The 16,902-nt window shown below is 59.9% G+C and overlaps 1 protein-coding gene across 1 annotated transcript in view; it reads right to left on the reverse strand.

The window, feature by feature from the left end:
• Window positions 1-669: 669 nt before the first annotated feature.
• CAPN8 (calpain 8) overlaps window positions 670-16,902 on the reverse strand; it is a 42,039-nt gene continuing 25,806 nt past the window's right edge. The window contains 12 exon segments of the mRNA XM_035008391.1: window positions 670-693; window positions 1,371-1,429; window positions 2,164-2,241; window positions 2,244-2,279; window positions 2,500-2,578; window positions 2,918-2,986; window positions 5,646-5,710; window positions 7,124-7,181; window positions 9,139-9,207; window positions 12,378-12,414; window positions 13,515-13,723; window positions 16,193-16,204. Coding sequence (XP_034864282.1) covers window positions 670-693; window positions 1,371-1,429; window positions 2,164-2,241; window positions 2,244-2,279; window positions 2,500-2,578; window positions 2,918-2,986; window positions 5,646-5,710; window positions 7,124-7,181; window positions 9,139-9,207; window positions 12,378-12,414; window positions 13,515-13,723; window positions 16,193-16,204 — 795 coding nt within the window.

The raw sequence follows: 16,902 nt of genomic DNA on the forward strand, positions 1-16,902 counted from the left end.
GCTCTGCCCCATCTGCCCCTTAGGACACATGGCTTGGCATCCACTTTCTCACCAGCCACAAAGATCCTCGTGTCCAGCAGGGAGAGAAACCAGCCGGAACTGCGTTTCCCTCTTTGTGGGTCAGGAATCCCTCAGCAAGGATCTGCCTCCCACACGGCAGACGCTGACTTCTTGGGCCTCGAGTGCAGAAGGGAGGCCCACTCCTCCTTCCTCAAAAGGGCAGAAAGCAGCCCACCTACACCCCTCCTCGGAGGGCTGGAGATGCTCCTTCCTGCGCTGCCCCAGAGGCCTCCCAAGAGATCCGCCCGCGTCTCCACCCCAGGAGCTCTGGGCCTGTCTTTTCCCAAAACCTCTCTCCCAAAGCATGAGAAGCAGGGCTCTCTGCACATTGCACATCGCCAGAGAAAAGCAAGAACCATTTGGACCAGACTTGATTTGACTGTGGTCCCTCCGGGGGGCTCCAGGGTCTGTCTACACGCTGCTGAAAGAGAGGCCTTGCCCCCAGACGGCGCGGGTGGGACAGGCCGGGACCTCCAGGGACGCTGATGGGCAGGGAAGAAGGGACAACCAGTGAATGCCATTCAGATCCTTGCTCGCAGAATCGTAAAGAAGGGAAGAAAGGCAGCAGGCAGGCTGGTGCGGAGTGTCACAGGGGTCCACACGCCCGGGTCAGACCAACACACAACACAACCACTGCAAAAGAAGGACCACAGGGTGAGCTCAGCGCTCCCCTGGGAGCTGGCGCGACGGCGCCCAAGACGCTCTCCTGCCCCGCGTGGCGCGACCTGTGACGCGTCCATGCTCCAGGGGGCGCCTGGGAGTCCTTAACTCAGTCCCAACCCCACGAGCCCTCTAGACAGGTGGCTTAGGAAAGGCCCAGACCCAAGAGGGCCTTCCACAAACAGGTGTGTGTGCGTGTGTGCGTGTGTGTACGTATGTATACACTCAATGTCAGGGTCAACGCTGATGTCCAGGTGCCTCCAGGAAGACCTTCCCACATCACTGGAAACAGGTCACCGACATTCCCACTGGTTTCTGGTCACCTTCTCTCTGTTAATCTAAAACATCTGCTCCTGGAAGTCAGCCATTAAATCACACCCACCGCCCACATTTCCATCCAAATTAGCAAGGGCTGGTATCCCAACATGATTTGAAATGTAGCCGTAGCCTTATCTTCAAGATAATAACAGATGCGTGTTGGGAAGACCACAGGGCAGTCTCATTTCTTCCCGCAGTGCGGCCCCCAGAAGATGCATTGTAGCCGCGTGGAAATAAGACAGGCCACTGTGAACGAGCCCCCCTCGGCACCCATAACGACCCAGAATCCAAGTCCCATCAGCAAGCCATTCACCAGAACCCCAGCCGCCTACCTCAGCCAGGGAGAGCCGGACCATGCCGCTCTGGTCCTTGTCCAGCAGCCTGAACAGTTCTAGAACGCCAAATAAGGAATGATATGAGACTTCGGAACCGCAGAGAGCTGCCCCTGTCCACCGCCCCCCGTGAGTCCCCTTCCCTGACCCCCCAGCGTCCACCCGGCTGCAGGGACTCTGGAAAGCTCCATGGAGGTTTGGTGTCCCACGTGGGTTTGGGGGCAGGCGTCCCTCTGCCCCAGGGGACATTTGCAGCTATGAGCAGAGGTGGTCGATCACCATCTCCACCCTCTGAGACTCTAGAACTTCATTCTTTCCATGGGAGCGTGCGGGGGGAGGAGGGGGCTGTGGACAGACCACAGTCGCCCCTTGGTGGGCCAGCCACTCCCTCAGCTTCCTCTCTAGGGGCCCGGCCTTTTCCCATTGGGACCACCCCCACCCCCAGTGAGGAGACCCCTCCCTGAACAGGACAGCTTCGTGGGCGCCCACAGCCCTAGGCGGCGGGAGCACGCTCATCCCCTCCTGGGAGCTGATACGGGCTCTGCACATGACCCCGAAAAAGACACTAAGACACTTAAGGCCCAGGACTTGCGCTGCCTGACGGCTCGCGGCAGTCAGACAACCCGCACCAGCGCCAACAACAACCAATGTGGCAGCGTTCTGGGTCTCCACGAAAGGGCAGCCCCTGACCTTGGGCGTGGCCAGCTCGTGCCGCCTCCCCCAGGAGGCCTGCCTGGCTCCGCCGCCCAGCCCTGCAGCGGAACGGGTGGGGCTGAGGGACAGGACAACTCACTGAAGAGGGTCTCCAGGCAGGTCACACAGGCCACAAAGCCATCGAAGTTGATGCAGAGTCTGCCGTCCACGTACCGAGGGCTAGGGTCTGCTGCACCTGGGTGCTGAGCGTGAAACCTGTGGCGGGGGACCTGGGTCACGGTGGCACGCAGGGCTCAGGGCTGACACGGCCAGGCTCCTCCATGGGATGCGGACCCTCTGGCCACCCCCATTGCAATCCTCGGGGATTAGCCTGTGCCCCGGTGCTAGATGAGGCCGGTGGCTCCAGCACCAGCTTTGCCGCCATCCCGTTCAGAGTGTTTCAAATGAGCACATCGTGTCCCGAATCGAGTCTCACCTGCCTTCCTGAGGGCCATCCTCATCTCTTGGGCGTCGATGGTCCCTGAGTGGTTGTGATCAGTTTCCCGGTAGATGTCCTAGAGCAGCAGAGAGATTCCAGGTAGAAAACAGCCTTCAGAGGCCCCACCAGAGCGACTCCCTTTGCCCACTGCTCCCTCGGGAGGAAGAGACCTCCCTGACTCCTCCCACGAAGTTTCCGGAACAAAGGGAAGAGCAGGGCCAAAGGGCAGGGCTCTCCGTGAAGGGCTCAGCACAAGCGCCCCCTAGTACCCCCTGAACATCGTGTCCGGGTTTTGTGCTGGGTTCGAACACTTAGACTCTGGTCAGACTGGGGGGAGGTGCGGGGCAGGGAGGGGCGAGGGGCTAGACACAGAACCGACCGACGGGGGACAGAGCCCAGAGGAGAGAAGAGTTACCAGGTACTTCCAAATCTTCAGCCCGAGCGTCCCGAGTTCCGCCGGCCCCAAGGTGCCCATGCCTCTGCTCTAGGCATGGTCAAGGCCAACACGCCCAAACCAGAGGCCTGTGCGCCATGTTCTCTTGTGACCACAGCACGTGCCCTACGGCCTCAGTGAACCACCCGTGTGCTCAGTAAGCAGGGCCCCAGGGGTCACCGTGGGAAGGGTGGCAGGAAGCCAACTCAAATTAAGATGAAAGGGTCAGGCACCCCCACGGCCGCCCTTTGAGGTCACGAGCCCAAGGACCTTGGAGCAGGGTCATTCATTAGATCCAACACCCTCGTCATCCTGGCTTGCAGCGGGCTGGCCGAGGAGAGCTGGAAAGACACCTCCAGATTTAAACTCCGTGAGTGGTCATTGAAATAACTCGTTGGCAAGAATGTCATATGTTAACAGAGAAGTCAGGAGCACGGGACTGGGATGCTCAGCCGCATGGTTTGCACGCATTTGTCAGCGTGCCGCGAAGGGGCTCGGAGCTCCCACCGGGACGTGGCTGGCTCACGGGCCACCACTCAGCCCCGGGGGTTTGGGGACTCCCTCTGTCCAGCTCACACTCGACCAGCATTAACGGAACCCTGGGCTAGACGATGGGGACCCTCATGGAGTTAAGGCTCTGAAAGCACCCGTTCTCCGGAATCACAGCTAATCGATACACTGGTGTGTTACAGACACACAAGGGTGTGTGGCAGACTGCCAGCCCCACATTGTCCAACGAGCCAAACACCCAAGAGCGTACACCACCCTCTTTAAGTAAGTGTGGTTCTCGTGTCCATGATCCACACCGAGGGTCGGAGACACCACAGCCTCAATCCCTCGCCAGGAACGCAACCGCAGAGGGAGCTGGTACTCGGGTCTCTGCACCCCACGCCCCACACCCCCCTCCCAGCAACCACAGGGGCTCCAGTTTTAACCCACTTCCCAACACAAGAAACTGAGGTTCAAAGCATAGAGGAACTTCTCCAAATTTCCACACCCGGAAAGTACTGGAGCAGGAACAGAGATTCCTGTCTGCTCCAAACCTTGTCCCATGACACAGGGACCCTCAGTGCCTGACGGAATGGCTACGGTGACCCAGGCCCTGTCCCAGACCTGCTGAGTCAGCATCTCCAGCACCAGGACTCAGGCAACCGTATTTTTTAAAATCCCATGGACAACAAAGTGCTAATGCTATGGTACTTGAAATATGGGGCCAAGTGGAAATTCCAGCATAACAGGCTATATGATGTATTCTTCCACATAAATGAGCTCGCTGGAATAGGCAGGTCTGTGGAGACAGAAAGTGGACTGGTGTTTGCAGGAAAGAGGTCGGGACAGTTGAGGGGGAATGGGGAGTGACTGCTAATATGGGTACAGGGTCTCTCTCTGGGGTGACGAAAATGCTCTAACCTGGGTGGTGATGTTTGCACAACTGTGAATTTACTAAAACCCATCAGATGGTACCCTGTAAGTGGGTTCATGGTAAGGTGTGTGAGTTGTATCTTGATAAAGCTGTCGTTGTCACCAAAGTCTCCATGGGCAGGTCCGCAGCATGTCCTGGCTCAGAACCACCACCCACACCACCTGCACTGTGGGACACACACCCCCGAAGGTGATGGAGCCACGAGAGAAGCAAACACCGTGGGGAACACGGGGGGCTAGCAGCTCCCAAATCGACAACCAAGTCAGTGGTGAGTTTAAGAAGATGATTCAGAGACCAAGTGACTCTTTGCAGCAAAGTGAATCAACACTTAACCATTCTTTGTGGCCCACGAATAAGTTGTTAAGCACACTGGCCTCACAGAAGGACACAGGGCTGAAGAGCCCCAGTGTCTGTGGCTCTGGACCACAGGGACAGCGCCCTCTCTCCATCGCTGATAACCCTGGGGGATCAGCACACACGACGTTTGCAGAACCCCTCTGCATGACTGCCATACAAACCAGTCATGCCTCCCACCTCGAGGTCATCAAGCCTCATCCTAACACTGAGGAGAACCCTCCAAGCATCCATGTTTCAAAGAAATTGCCTTCACCATCCACACGATGGAGGATGGTGACCTGGTCCCACCCCCCGCAAGGACCATTCTCCCTCTGAGCCTTCACTTAAGCTGTTCCTTCCACCTAGAATGTTCTAGCCTCCTCCATTCCTTCCAAACACTCTTACACATTCTTCAGTGTAAAGTGAGGGTTAAATCAGGTCAGAGAGAACAAATAGATTTTACCTCATGTGATAATTCTAAACTAGTGGTGGTGGCTGTGGGAGGGCTGTGTTACTACAGGAGACAGACCAGACTGGAGGGGGAGGGGAGAGAGTGAGAGGGGGAGGGAAGGGGGGAGGAGGGGAGAGGGAAGGGGAGAGGGGAGAAGGAGGAGGGGAGAGAGTGGGTGGGGGAGGGGGAAGGGGGAGGGGAGCCTGGCGGGACTAAGGGGAGGAAGGCACAATGCCCAGCACTTTCCGTTTCTGGATTCACGGGCTGAAACCCGGAGCCCCTCACCAGCCTCACCGGGAAACGGGGACAAGCGTGAGCTTCCTGAGGAGCAAAACGAGGCAGCACGGTTTTCCCTACCACGCGGGCGGCACAGTCACGGGCTCCAGGCACTCCACCACTGCGGCTGCCCCTGCTCGCGCCCTCCCTCCCCTCTCACAGGAAAGGTCCAGGAGTCCCGAAAATCAGGGAAAAGGGAAAATACAGCAACAGGCAAAGGATACGTCCATCAAGCTGATCATCTCCCTGCGAGTGTTGGGGTCGAATCCAAGGAATTTTACGTCTGCTTCTGAACATTCAAATGGAAAAGGGTGGGGATCCGGGTCTTTGAAGGCGGGAGAGAACCTCCCAGAGGAGGTGCGCTGCTCAGCAGCCCCTCAAGCTAACCCTGAGCTCCGGTCCCCTCCTCCGCCAGGGGGAGTAACAGCAATAATGATACTTGCCCCAGAGGCCAGCTGCGGATGAAGCGGACAATGCGAGTTCCTAGCACAGCGCTTGGACATGGTTCGCTCCTAGCAGGACAGCTAACTCTGTAGGGGCGAGCCCCCACACCTCGTCCCCAGAATCGCCCCCCCCCCGTGGTCGGAACTATCAGCATCCCCGTTTTGTAGACAAGGACACGAAGACCCAGAGAGCTTGAATAATTTGCCACCAGCAGGGGCGGGCAGGGTCTAAAGGCAGGCCCTGGAGGACAGCCCTGACACCGTGCTCACTGGCTGGCGCCTGCTTGGAACTGCCTCCCTGGCCCCCACCTTACCTGGCTGCACCTGGAAGCCAAAGACCCTGCAGCCGTCCCCTCTTCTCTCACCCCTTCTCAGCAGACTCCAGGGTGGAGCAGAGAGCGGAGACCGTCCGGCCAGGGCCTGCGCCCCGCGCAGCCCCAGCCTGTCTCTCGAGGGCCCGAGGGCTCTCGCTGGGCCTTCTCCTCTTCCTCTGCATCCTACATCTCAGCCCAGTCCTGGCCCTCGCTCCACCAGCGGGAAGCCTCAGACAGCCCGTCCCCATCCCTGTCCCCATCCTCGTCCCTGTTCCCGACCCCATCCCTATCCTCGTCCCCATCCCCATTCCCATCCCCATCACCATCCCTGTCCCCATCTCTGTCCCCACCCCCGTCCCCACCCCCATCCCCATCCCTGTCCCCATCCTCGTCCTTGTTCCCGACCCCATCCCTATCCTCATCCCCATCCCCATCCCCGTCCCCACCCCCATCCCCAACCTTGTCCCCATCTCCATCCTTGTTCCCGACCCCATCCCCATCCCCGTCCCCATCTCTGTCCCCATCCCTGTCCCCATCCCCAACCTCATCCCAGTCCCTGTCCCTAACCCGTCCCCCTGTCCATCCCCATCCTGGGCCAGACAAGAAGCCAGGACCTGGGAGTCGGAACCACAGCTCCATGGAATAGGCCCTCAATCTGCACTGTCCCACAGCATCAACCTGGTATGTCTGGGGAGACGTCACAGGTCAGGTCACCCTCAGCCCAGCTTTTCCTCCCAGGACCCCCCCAATCCTTCCTGCAGCATCACCCACGCCCCCCTGCTGGACACCCTCATGCCCCCAGGGTCTCCTTCTGCATCTGCATTTGCAGAGCTCATGACCCCAAGCCTGACCCCCACACACACCCGTCCCTCGCCCCCACCCCCCAACACTTCACCTCTTTTAGGCTCCCACGAACTTTCTGGAAAGTTCCAAGGAAGAACTTACCTTTGGAAAAGGCCTCATTCAGAAGTGTCCTGAGTTCATGGACATCGATCTCAGAATCCTGGAAAGAGGAACCCAAATGTGAGTCACACCAGGTCCTGGCAAGTTTCCAGGGTCTGAGGCTGATGTAGACCAGACAGCACATCCAAAGGCCCCAGGGCATCTTTAGAAACTCTAGTTCTCAGCTCCTCTGGGGTCCCCCACAGCCTGGCGGGAGTGTGGCGAAGGCGGGACCAGGAGCCACGTGCTCGCTGCCGAGCGTCCTTGTGACCTCAGAACGATGTGGCCTCCGTAATGGAGTAAGGACCTGTGGTTTTGTAAACTTGTGAACACCATATACACACTCGATGGAATGTGTCATTCATGTGATGTTATTTCCGCAGGTTCACAGCCGCCAGGTGACAGAGCTGCGACTCGAAACCTAACACGGTCTCAGCCAAAGCACCCCCTCCTAAGGCGGCATCTCACTCAGGAGCCCCCCAAACTGGGTGTGGAGGTGTCAGGGAAGATTTCCGGAGTGCGCCAGAGGGAAGGTTTGCCCTTTAATCTCAGATGGGACAGGCCTTGGGCAGGACACAGGAGGTATAGAGAAGGGCGCGGGGCTGGGGTCTGGTTCCAAGTGACCCTGTGACCTCAGCCGCGTCTCCTCCCCTGTGCCTGTGGTTTCATCCTTTGTACTGGCGGCCTCACCGCCCAGGCCTGGTGCAGCTCCCGGGATCCTGGTCTGAGCATCCAAATAAAGCAGAAATAGACTCATTTTTGTGAGACTTCTTCAACAGTGAAGGAACTGTGTGTGCAGTTTCATTTCCTGCAAAGGGTTCTGACATATTTTTTTCTATTCCATTCTCTGTCCTGAACGTCCCCCGGGGTGGACAGTACTGTTTCTCCCCTTCTGTTAAGGACTGAACGTGTGTGTCCCCCAAACCCCTGTGTGGGAGGCTGAGGCCAGTGTGATGGTCTCAGGAAGGGGCGTGTGCGGGAGGTGACCAGGCCCCAAGCGAGGGTGGAGCCCCTGCGGTGGGATCAGAGCCCTTGCAAAGGGGCCCCAGAGCCCCCTGGCCCCTCTCTCCACCAGGAGAGCATGTGGGGAGGCTGTCTGCAGCCAGGAAGGGGGCTCAGCCCAGACCCCGGCCCGCTGCACCGGACCGCGGACGGCCAGTGCCCTGCACCCGACCTCGGACGTCAGGCCCCCTGCACCGGACCTCGGCCGGCCGGTCCCCTGCACCGGACCTCGGACGTCAGGCCCCCTGCACCGGATCTCAGACGGCCGGCCCCCTGCACCGGACCTCAGCCGGCCGGCCCCTGCACCGGACATCGGACGGACGGCCCCTGCACCGGACCTCGGACGGACGGGCCCCTGCACCGGACCTCGGATGGACGGCCCCCTGCACCGGACATCGGACGGATGGCCCCTGCACCGGACCTCGGACGGACGGGCCCCTGCACCGGACCTCGGACAGCCGGCCCCCGGATCTGGGAGCAATCAGGGTCTGTTGTTTAAGGGCTGTCCGCGGTGCTTGGTGCAGCAGCTGGAGCCGAGACACCATCCAAGGCCCTGGGGTACATTCCAGTACCCCCCAGAGAGCAGCGCATCCACTCTACTTATGGGGCCACATGGCCCCACAGGCCTGGAACGTGAGAAACCCAAGTCTGCACACAGCACAGGGCAGAAAGGGGCAGGGGCACCACTGGCACCAGACCTGGTGTGAATGCCGCAGATGAGCAGCGAGGGCGACAGCCGGGGTAGGTGAAGCATACCAATTTAGGGACGTCTTGCTGCCCTACTTGTGGATTTTCTCTTTCCTGAAGGGTCCGTCGATGCAGGGAGACATGGCTTTGGGACCATCACTGTCCCTGCAACACAGGGAGGAGCCCAGAACTGAGACGGGAGGAGGCCGCGGAGAGAAGCTGGGCCCCTCACCCTTCGGCTCATGGAGACGCCAGGGGACAGAGGCTGAAGCGGCCTGAGGTCTTGGCCACCCTCCTGCCCGTGGGGAGGGTGTGTTGGCCCCACTCACCTTCCCCGCAAGCTTCCCCAGCAGGCTCCCGAACTGGCCGTCCTCTTGGTCCACATCGCCAGGGTGCGGCTGACGGGAAGCACAGCACAGAGTTAGCAGGGGGTGGGGGGTCGCTGGGAGAACGAAGATTTCACATCCATCACTCCCTGTTCCTACTGCATACCCACCACGTGCCGGTGTTGGCTCCGTGGGGCGCGGGGCGGTCTTGCCTCCCAGATGTGGGGAGGTGATCCTGCCAGACCTGAATTTCCAGTTTCAACCCATAATCGCTTCGGAGAAGGACAGAAGGACTGACCGCAGAGAATCTCCGTCTGGCCTGGGGGCCCCCAGAGGCCCCCCAGAGACCTCCCAGGAGTCTGTGAACCCCAGAAACCACGTGAACGTGTTGGGTAGTGTCCATGTGTGTTTTCCTAGCATTCCTCAGACTCTCAAATTGCCACAGGATTCGAAAGTAGTTGGGGTCACAGCCTAGTGGACGTAGCAGAAGTCGGAGCCAGAAGACAGGGTTCGGACACGGGAGGGGCTGCGCGGCAGTTTGCCCCGGGCTCCTAGCACCCTCCCTACTCCCTCAGTCTGTGGTTAAATGACGAGGCTCCGGCGCTCCTTCCAAAAGCAAACACCAGCTGATGGAGTCAAAGTCCCATCAAAGTTACAAACATTACGTGATTGGGTCTGTCCAGGGACTTCCGGCCTGACGGGGGCCCCACTCCCAACGTCCCCCCCCGACAGACGGGAAGTCACACACTTTCCGGGAGGCTTCAGGAGTTCCCAGAAAGCCGAGTCCACGTTCTAAAACCATCGCCCGGAGAAGCAGAAAAGGCCGGACGTGGCCCAGCGACACCGTACGGACGGGAGTAACAAGGACGGTGGCCATGCTCACCGTTGATGGGGGCTCACTACCCGCCAGGCACCTCACGGATTAATTCCCTTACTGCTCATGACTGTTCTGTGGTGAGGGTCCCACTGCGGACCACACGGCATACGTGCAGTTAACACCAGGACTGCACCTCTGGTCGGCTTCGGAGCCGCGGTCCGAGGTCCCAGCGGCAGCTCATGCGCTTCTCCGCCTTTAGTCAGAAAACCAGAGCACATGCTCTGGGGGCCAAACACGCCTGCAGCCCCGGGGCTGCCTCCTTGTCCGCAGTTGGGGGACAGCCATGCCTCCCTACCGCTTACACATGCAATGTGCAAATCTGAGAACACATCTGAACTTTCCAGAAGAAAAATGATAAATGCTTGTCATCACACGTATGTGACTTTCAAGAGGTTTTGTAGAATAAACGGGTTACATTGTTCCCATCACACAATACACTGCACGCCGAAGTCTAGTGGGATGTCCACCGACTGCGGACGTGGGGGTAGATTCTATCATCCTTGGGGGGAGGGGGTTGTGAAATCACAAACCAAACAACAAAAGCCACAAAGCCAGGATACGGAAGCGGGCACACGCAGGTGGGCGGCAGGCACACTGCCACCAGGTGGGAGCACCGCACACAGATCACGGGAACAAGAAGCATTTGCATGATGGCGTATGTGGAACCTTGCAGTTTGCTTGTTCCTTTAAAGAGATTTCCTGGACGCCTGGCACATGGCAGGGGCCGTCCCTGCAATCTGTAAGTCCTGAGTCCCCCACAGACGTGACCCCCGTGTGCATCTGTGTGCGTGTGTGGGGCCCTGGAATCCTGGGAATCTCATACATCTCTGTGAACCTCGTGCATCTCTGCAGGACCTCATGAGGGAAGGCTGGGCGCTAGGCTGGGGGCTCCTGGCTCACAAAGGGTCAGAGCCCCAAGCTCGTGCAGAAGCCCCCAGGTGACTCAGGAGCAGCAACCATGAGCTGAGACTGGGGCGTCCCAAGGAAGAGCGGTGAGCACCTGCAACAGGAAAAGTCTTCCCGTGAAACAGCAGGTGTTTCAGGAAACCCCGAGACCACAGGAAGGGGAGACAGGAGCCCCCGCAATGCCTGGGCTTGAACTCCTGGCAACCTGGTGCTATGGGAGCCTGGGGCCAGCCTTCCGTCAAGTTAACAGAAACCAAAAAGGAGCGGAAGGCTAGCTCCTACCACCCGAATTGCAGGCTCAGACCCACGCCCTCCACTCGGGCACACGGGCCTTTCTGACCCCTGGGACAGCAGCAAGAGAGGCCGCTGTGAGAGAGGAGTCCACGAGGAGGCTGGGCCTCTCCCCACGGCAGGGTGGGGGCAGGGCAGCTCCGTCACCAGGAGCCGCCAGCCTGGAAAGCACTGACGGTGCAGGCATCCTGCTGACCCGCGCAGGGGCGCTGCTGGGCACCGGCCGTCCAGGATCTGACTGGAATGCTCCACGCGGACAGTGGGGGCAGGCGATTCTGTCTCATGAGCTCGTGACATAAGCCCCAGAGCTAACCTGAAGCTAAGAGAACACTGTGTGAACTCTACTGGAATTTATTTTAAAAACATAAAGTAACACCGAATGCATGAGTGAGTGAACGGACCCCAGGGCTTCTCGCGCCTGCAGGAACAGGAGCGTGCAAACCCGCCAGGTGCCTCTGCCAGCCCAGCTCAGCCAGACCCGAACCCGCAGCCACGGGGCTGACGGGCGGCGGTGGCCCCGTGAAGACAGAGCCGCCCACCCCCAGCGTGTGCTGGTGCAGACAGGGCAGGGCGGCCCGCGACATGACCCCTCATGGAGCAGCCTCCACAAGGGCCACCGGAGGAAAAAGACAGCGGGCTGAGGACCAGAGCGGGCGCACTTTCCTCCTCCGGCCTCTGCCCTGACCTCGCCCCTCCATGGGGCCCCCAGACTGAGTGCTCACTCCAGCACCCCAGACCCCTCGCACACAGCCTGAGACCCGTCTCCAGCATGTCCGGATGAGCTTTCCTTCATCAGTTTCATGCGCCTCCACCATCTGTCCCCAAGAGCCTGCAGGTCTGAGAGCAGGGGCTGAACTCTCCCTCCCACTGCCTTCTCTGTCCCGCCCAGAACTGCTCAAGAGCACAGGCCCGTTCTGTCTGAGGGTCCCACCGACGGATGCGGGGGACAGATGCCCGGCCCCTGGGGTTAGGAATGAGCCGCCCAGCCTGGGTCACCCTGCTGCTATCCCATCTTTGTCAGGAAGGACCAGAGCCTAGGAAATGTTGTGGCCCTGACGAATAAAAGGTCATCATCCTTAATATGTAAAGAACTTCTACAAATCAACAAGAAACCTCGAATGCCTGGTATGCCACAGTGCCAGAGCTTCTGTTCTGAAAGATTTCATACCTCATGTGGGTTTCCAGCCACCACAGCCCCCATCTCCCTGGAGCACAAAGAAAGGAGAAAAACAAATATGGTAAGTAAACAGGACAGCTGACCAGGTTCTTTCAGGAAGCATTTTACTTTTCTGAAGCATTGGCTTCCCACCCAAGACCCTCAGTCCCTACTAGCACCAAACTGCATGGACTGAATCTTGACCCACATCCCTCCCTTCTCCCCGCAGTCCCCACCCCCCCAGGGTTTGTCACCAGACCCTTCATGAAACCTGAAATGTTTGCCCTGGTGGCCCTACTCGGGGAATTCTCTCACCACCTGGTCACTCCTCCCCAGGAGACCCAGCTCCGTGAATCCCTATAGACACTGCCTCTGGACAATGAGCCAGCAAGCCCACAGGCCGTGTGTGCATGCAAACCCATACGTGGTGTGTGGTGTAAGTGTGTGTGCGGTGTATGTTGTATGCATGTATGTGTGCAGTGTGTGGGGGGTGCGCATGGTTGTGCATGTGTGTGGTGTGTGCACTCATGTGTATGTGTGTATGGCATGTGTGTGTATTGTGTGGTGTGCATGCATGTGTGTGATATGTGCATTGTGTGCCTGTGTGCAGTATGTGTGGTGTATAATATGTGTGATATGTGCATGTGTGTGGCATGTGAGTGCATGGGTGTGTGTGTGGCATGTGCATGCCTGTGTGTGGTGCGTGTGCATGGGTGTGTTGCAGCTTGTGCATGTGCACGCATGTGTGTTCGTGGGTGTGGTGTGTGTGCATGGGTATGTGTGCAGCGTGTGCATGTGAGTGCATGGGTATGTGCAGGTGTGTGGTGCGTGTGCATGTGAGTGCATGAGTGTGGTGCATGTGCATGGGTATGTGCGGAGGAGGCGGTGACCCCTCTGGATCCCACTCCCTGGGCTCAGGGATCATCCCTGCTGGAGGAAAGCCCTCTGCCCAGCCTCGACCTGTTGGGAGCCAACAGCCTGGTGTCCCATAGATCCACAGGGGAGGGAAGGGGACACTGAGCAAAGGACCCGTGGGAACAGGGAATTTTACAGATTCTGTCTGGGCCACGGCGGCTGTGACCCAGGCCCTGCACCTGCCAGGCCACACGTGCCCCGGCCCCCAGCACCGCAGGAGGACAGGATACACACAGGGCCTTGGCCTTCCATGAGAAGAGCCTCAGGCAGAATTCTCCGTCCTGGAAGGGCTTGAAGGTGGATGGCACGATCAGGTACTCCCCCGGCGTCAGCTGCAGCCAGCCGGACACCTCCCGCAGGTTGGCGTGGGTGCTGGAGCGCACGCAGGGCTGGCGGCCCAGGAAGAAGTTCCAGCCCAGGGGCGTGTCTGTGTGGCCCTGAAGCTGCACAAAGCAGGGCAGGGTGAGTGTCCCTTGGAATCGTGGAAGACGGCGGCTCCAGAGTGTGGTCCTATGCTCCGATTTGGGGATGGCCGATTTTTAATGCCGGGCTACGAATTGGGAGGCCTTGGGTTCTGCTGAGGATGCACCCGTGTCCCCCAGCGGGTGTATTTGGGCACTTCTGGCACCAGGCCCCGTGTGTGAGACACCAACCCTGTTGATGCCACGGTGACCAGCCCCTTGCCCCCTCCCCGGTTAAGCGAAGGGCCGCAGAGCAGGGTCTCGGGCGCACACTGCGCTCCTCGCTGGGGATCTCCCTCACGAACCCCACTACTGATCCCGCAGACCCTTCTCTGAGGCTGTAACTGGGCGGCCCTGAGCCCCCAGCTCGGGCCTGAGGCTGGGGGGTGAGCTGAAATCCTGCTCCTCAAGCCAAAGCAGCCAGAAGGGCCCGTTTGCCTCTGCTTCTGGGAAACCGTTTGCAAGCGGAGGGCCAGTCGTCTGGGAGGCCCCCCAGGCGCCCCGCGGCCCCTCTGCTTGGTGGTGGGAGGGGCTGGTGTGTGACGCAGGCTAATTAGTGAGTGCAGGGTGCCCGGGCTGTCATTTCAGTGACTAAGCCTCCCGTGGTGCTGCGTCTTTATGACCAATCTTCCTCAAGCTGCCTGCGTCAGAGGGCGGGTGCTGAAAAGCCTCAGGGCCGTGGCTTCTGTGCGACCTGGAACGCCCACCCCAGAGGGGACGGCATCCATCCACGGTCACCAGACCTGCTTTGGATCGCAGGTCTGCTAAGCGGAGGAGGAAAGTGGGGCCACCTGCCCCCAGCACCCCTGCCGGTCGGGACTGCACGGGGATCTCCAGCCAGTTCCTGCTGACCGAGGTCCAAGGGCAGCCAGTGCACTTAGGCCCCCCGCAGACTTCCATATTCCGGGCAGGAGACTGCTAGAGGGGCGGCCAGCAGGGGCCCCGCCAAGGGCGAGGTGTTAGGGAGCTACTACCATTCTTGCCATCCCTGACTCAGCTGGGGGGGGGCAGGGGACCCCAGGAACAGGCACTCAGTAGAGGTGAAGCAGGAAGCTCACTCTCTCCACGGGAAAGAGGCTCACATTTCCAGCAAGGTCCCCGGTGCGGCAGATTAGAGAGCCCTGTTTGGGGGCCCGCATGGAACTGGAGGCAAGAAGGGGTCCCTCCATCCTTCCAGGGGCCCCACCAGGCCCCCGACCCACAACCTGTCTCGGCAAGGCCCAGCCGGAAGCGACAATGCAGGATCGGGCAGGGTCAGAGGCAGGTGGCCCCCAAGGTGTGGGCCCAGGTCCGGCCCGAGCGTCCTGGGGGACGTGTTAGGAGTGCAGGGTCTCAGGTCCCACCCCAGCCCCATGGCACCGGGAACTCTGGGGCTGGCCACCAGCTTTCAGAAGCCCGGGGTCCCTGGCGCAGCAGCTGGGGAGCTGCTGACGGTGCACAGGACCCACAGTGACGCGTGTGGGGCCCCGGGAAGCACACCGTGTGTGCGTGTGATCGCTGTCTCACACACAGGGGACATTTCTGATGGGAACCACCACCCCAGACGTGACACAGATTTGGATTATTTTCTCATAGCGAAGAAGTGTGCGCTCCCCATCATCCGTATTGCTTCCACGTGAGCTCTATAACCAATGATGTGTGTTTGGGAGCCAGCCAGCAGGCGGCCCACAGCACCGAGAACGTGGGCCCCCGTCGGCATGTGCCACACAGCGGGCAAATCTGGGAAAGCGTGAGGACCCAGCGATGCCGCGGGGAAGACGCATCTCCACGTCATTAACACAGTCGACCCCAGAGGGCCCCCACCATGGACCAGGGGTTCCCAACCTTGACTGCACGCCAGAATCACCCCCGAGATTGTGCAGCAACACGTCTGGGATGCAGCCTGCACACCCGGCATGTCCACCCTGCAACCACGGAGGGGCTTGCTGGAGAGGCTGGCTCGCACGCGGCCTGACTTAGTGCAAGCCGGGCTGGGCCCCCCTCCCCCCGAAAGCACTGTCTGTCAGGGGCTCTCCCTTCAACCAGCCAGGTACAGGGGCAGCTAGGGGGCATCAGCAGGAAACCCCAGATGTTAAGTGGGACAGGACGGTGTGTCACCGAGGAGACACGGAAGGGGCCGGAGCCAATCAGATCAAGCGGCCCTTCCTTTTGTCAGAGAGCAGGGCATTCATTCCTGTCTCCAGATAGAGGAGCCTGGGCACACTGTAACCGCCTGGTTCCGAGCAAACCACCAGGCACACGGGCGCGAAGGTCACCACTGTCCCCTCCTGGGGGGCCTCGGGGTGGGACCCAGCATCGTCTGTGCCACCTGCCAGGGTCCCTGGCTCACCGGATTGTGTGGGAGAACCAGCTTCCTTCCGAGGAAGCAGCCCCTGTGGTGTGCCTGCCCCCGAAGGCCGCCAAGCCACATCCTCACGAAGGAGAACGAGGCCTCGGCCAGCACTCACGTACCTCTCTGGGGACCTGCGGAGCAGAAGGAAAGAGCAGGTCACAAGTGACAGCGAGGCCTGCGCTCTGTGCCCTGCAACCGTCCCCACATCATGCAGACAGTCCTGGGTGAACTCTGAGGCCGTCTGAGACCAGTGCACCCTAGAAGTCTAAAGGGGGAAAGGGGCTGGTTTTTTACTTTATTTTCCAGTTGTGTGATCGGCGAGGACCCCACATTCCTGGGGGGCTTGATGAGAGCTAATATCTCACAGACCTGCATGCCTGCACCCAAACCCAGAGCGGCGAGGCCCGTGGAAAGAAATGCAGGACCCTGAGCCTGGGGAACAGGCCTGAGCCGGTCGTCACAGCAGGAAGATGATGGGGGCCAGGGAGTGGGACAGACACGTGGGCCTCCTCAGCCTCCGGGGCATCAAGGCTGCTCCCCAGTTGGTGACAGGCTTTCAACCGACCCAGCTCTCCAGACTGCGGACATCCAGAGCCTTAGAAGTCAGTTAGGGGGTCATGGAACTGTGCCCCCTACAACCCTAGGTGCTGCCTACGACCCCAGGTGCCCCCCGCAACCTCAGGTGCCCCCCTACAACCAGGTGCTTTCTATAAACCCAGGTGCTCCCCACGACCCCAGGTGCCCCCTATGACCCCAGGTGCCCCCTACGACCCCAGGTGCTCCCTATGACCCCAGGTGCCCCCCTACAACCAGGTGCTTCCTACAAACC

Source organism: Mirounga leonina, unplaced genomic scaffold (assembly GCF_011800145.1).
Source record: "Mirounga leonina isolate KUSES-001 unplaced genomic scaffold, KU_Mleo_1.0 Mir_152, whole genome shotgun sequence".
Classification (NCBI taxonomy): domain Eukaryota; kingdom Metazoa; phylum Chordata; class Mammalia; order Carnivora; family Phocidae; genus Mirounga; species Mirounga leonina.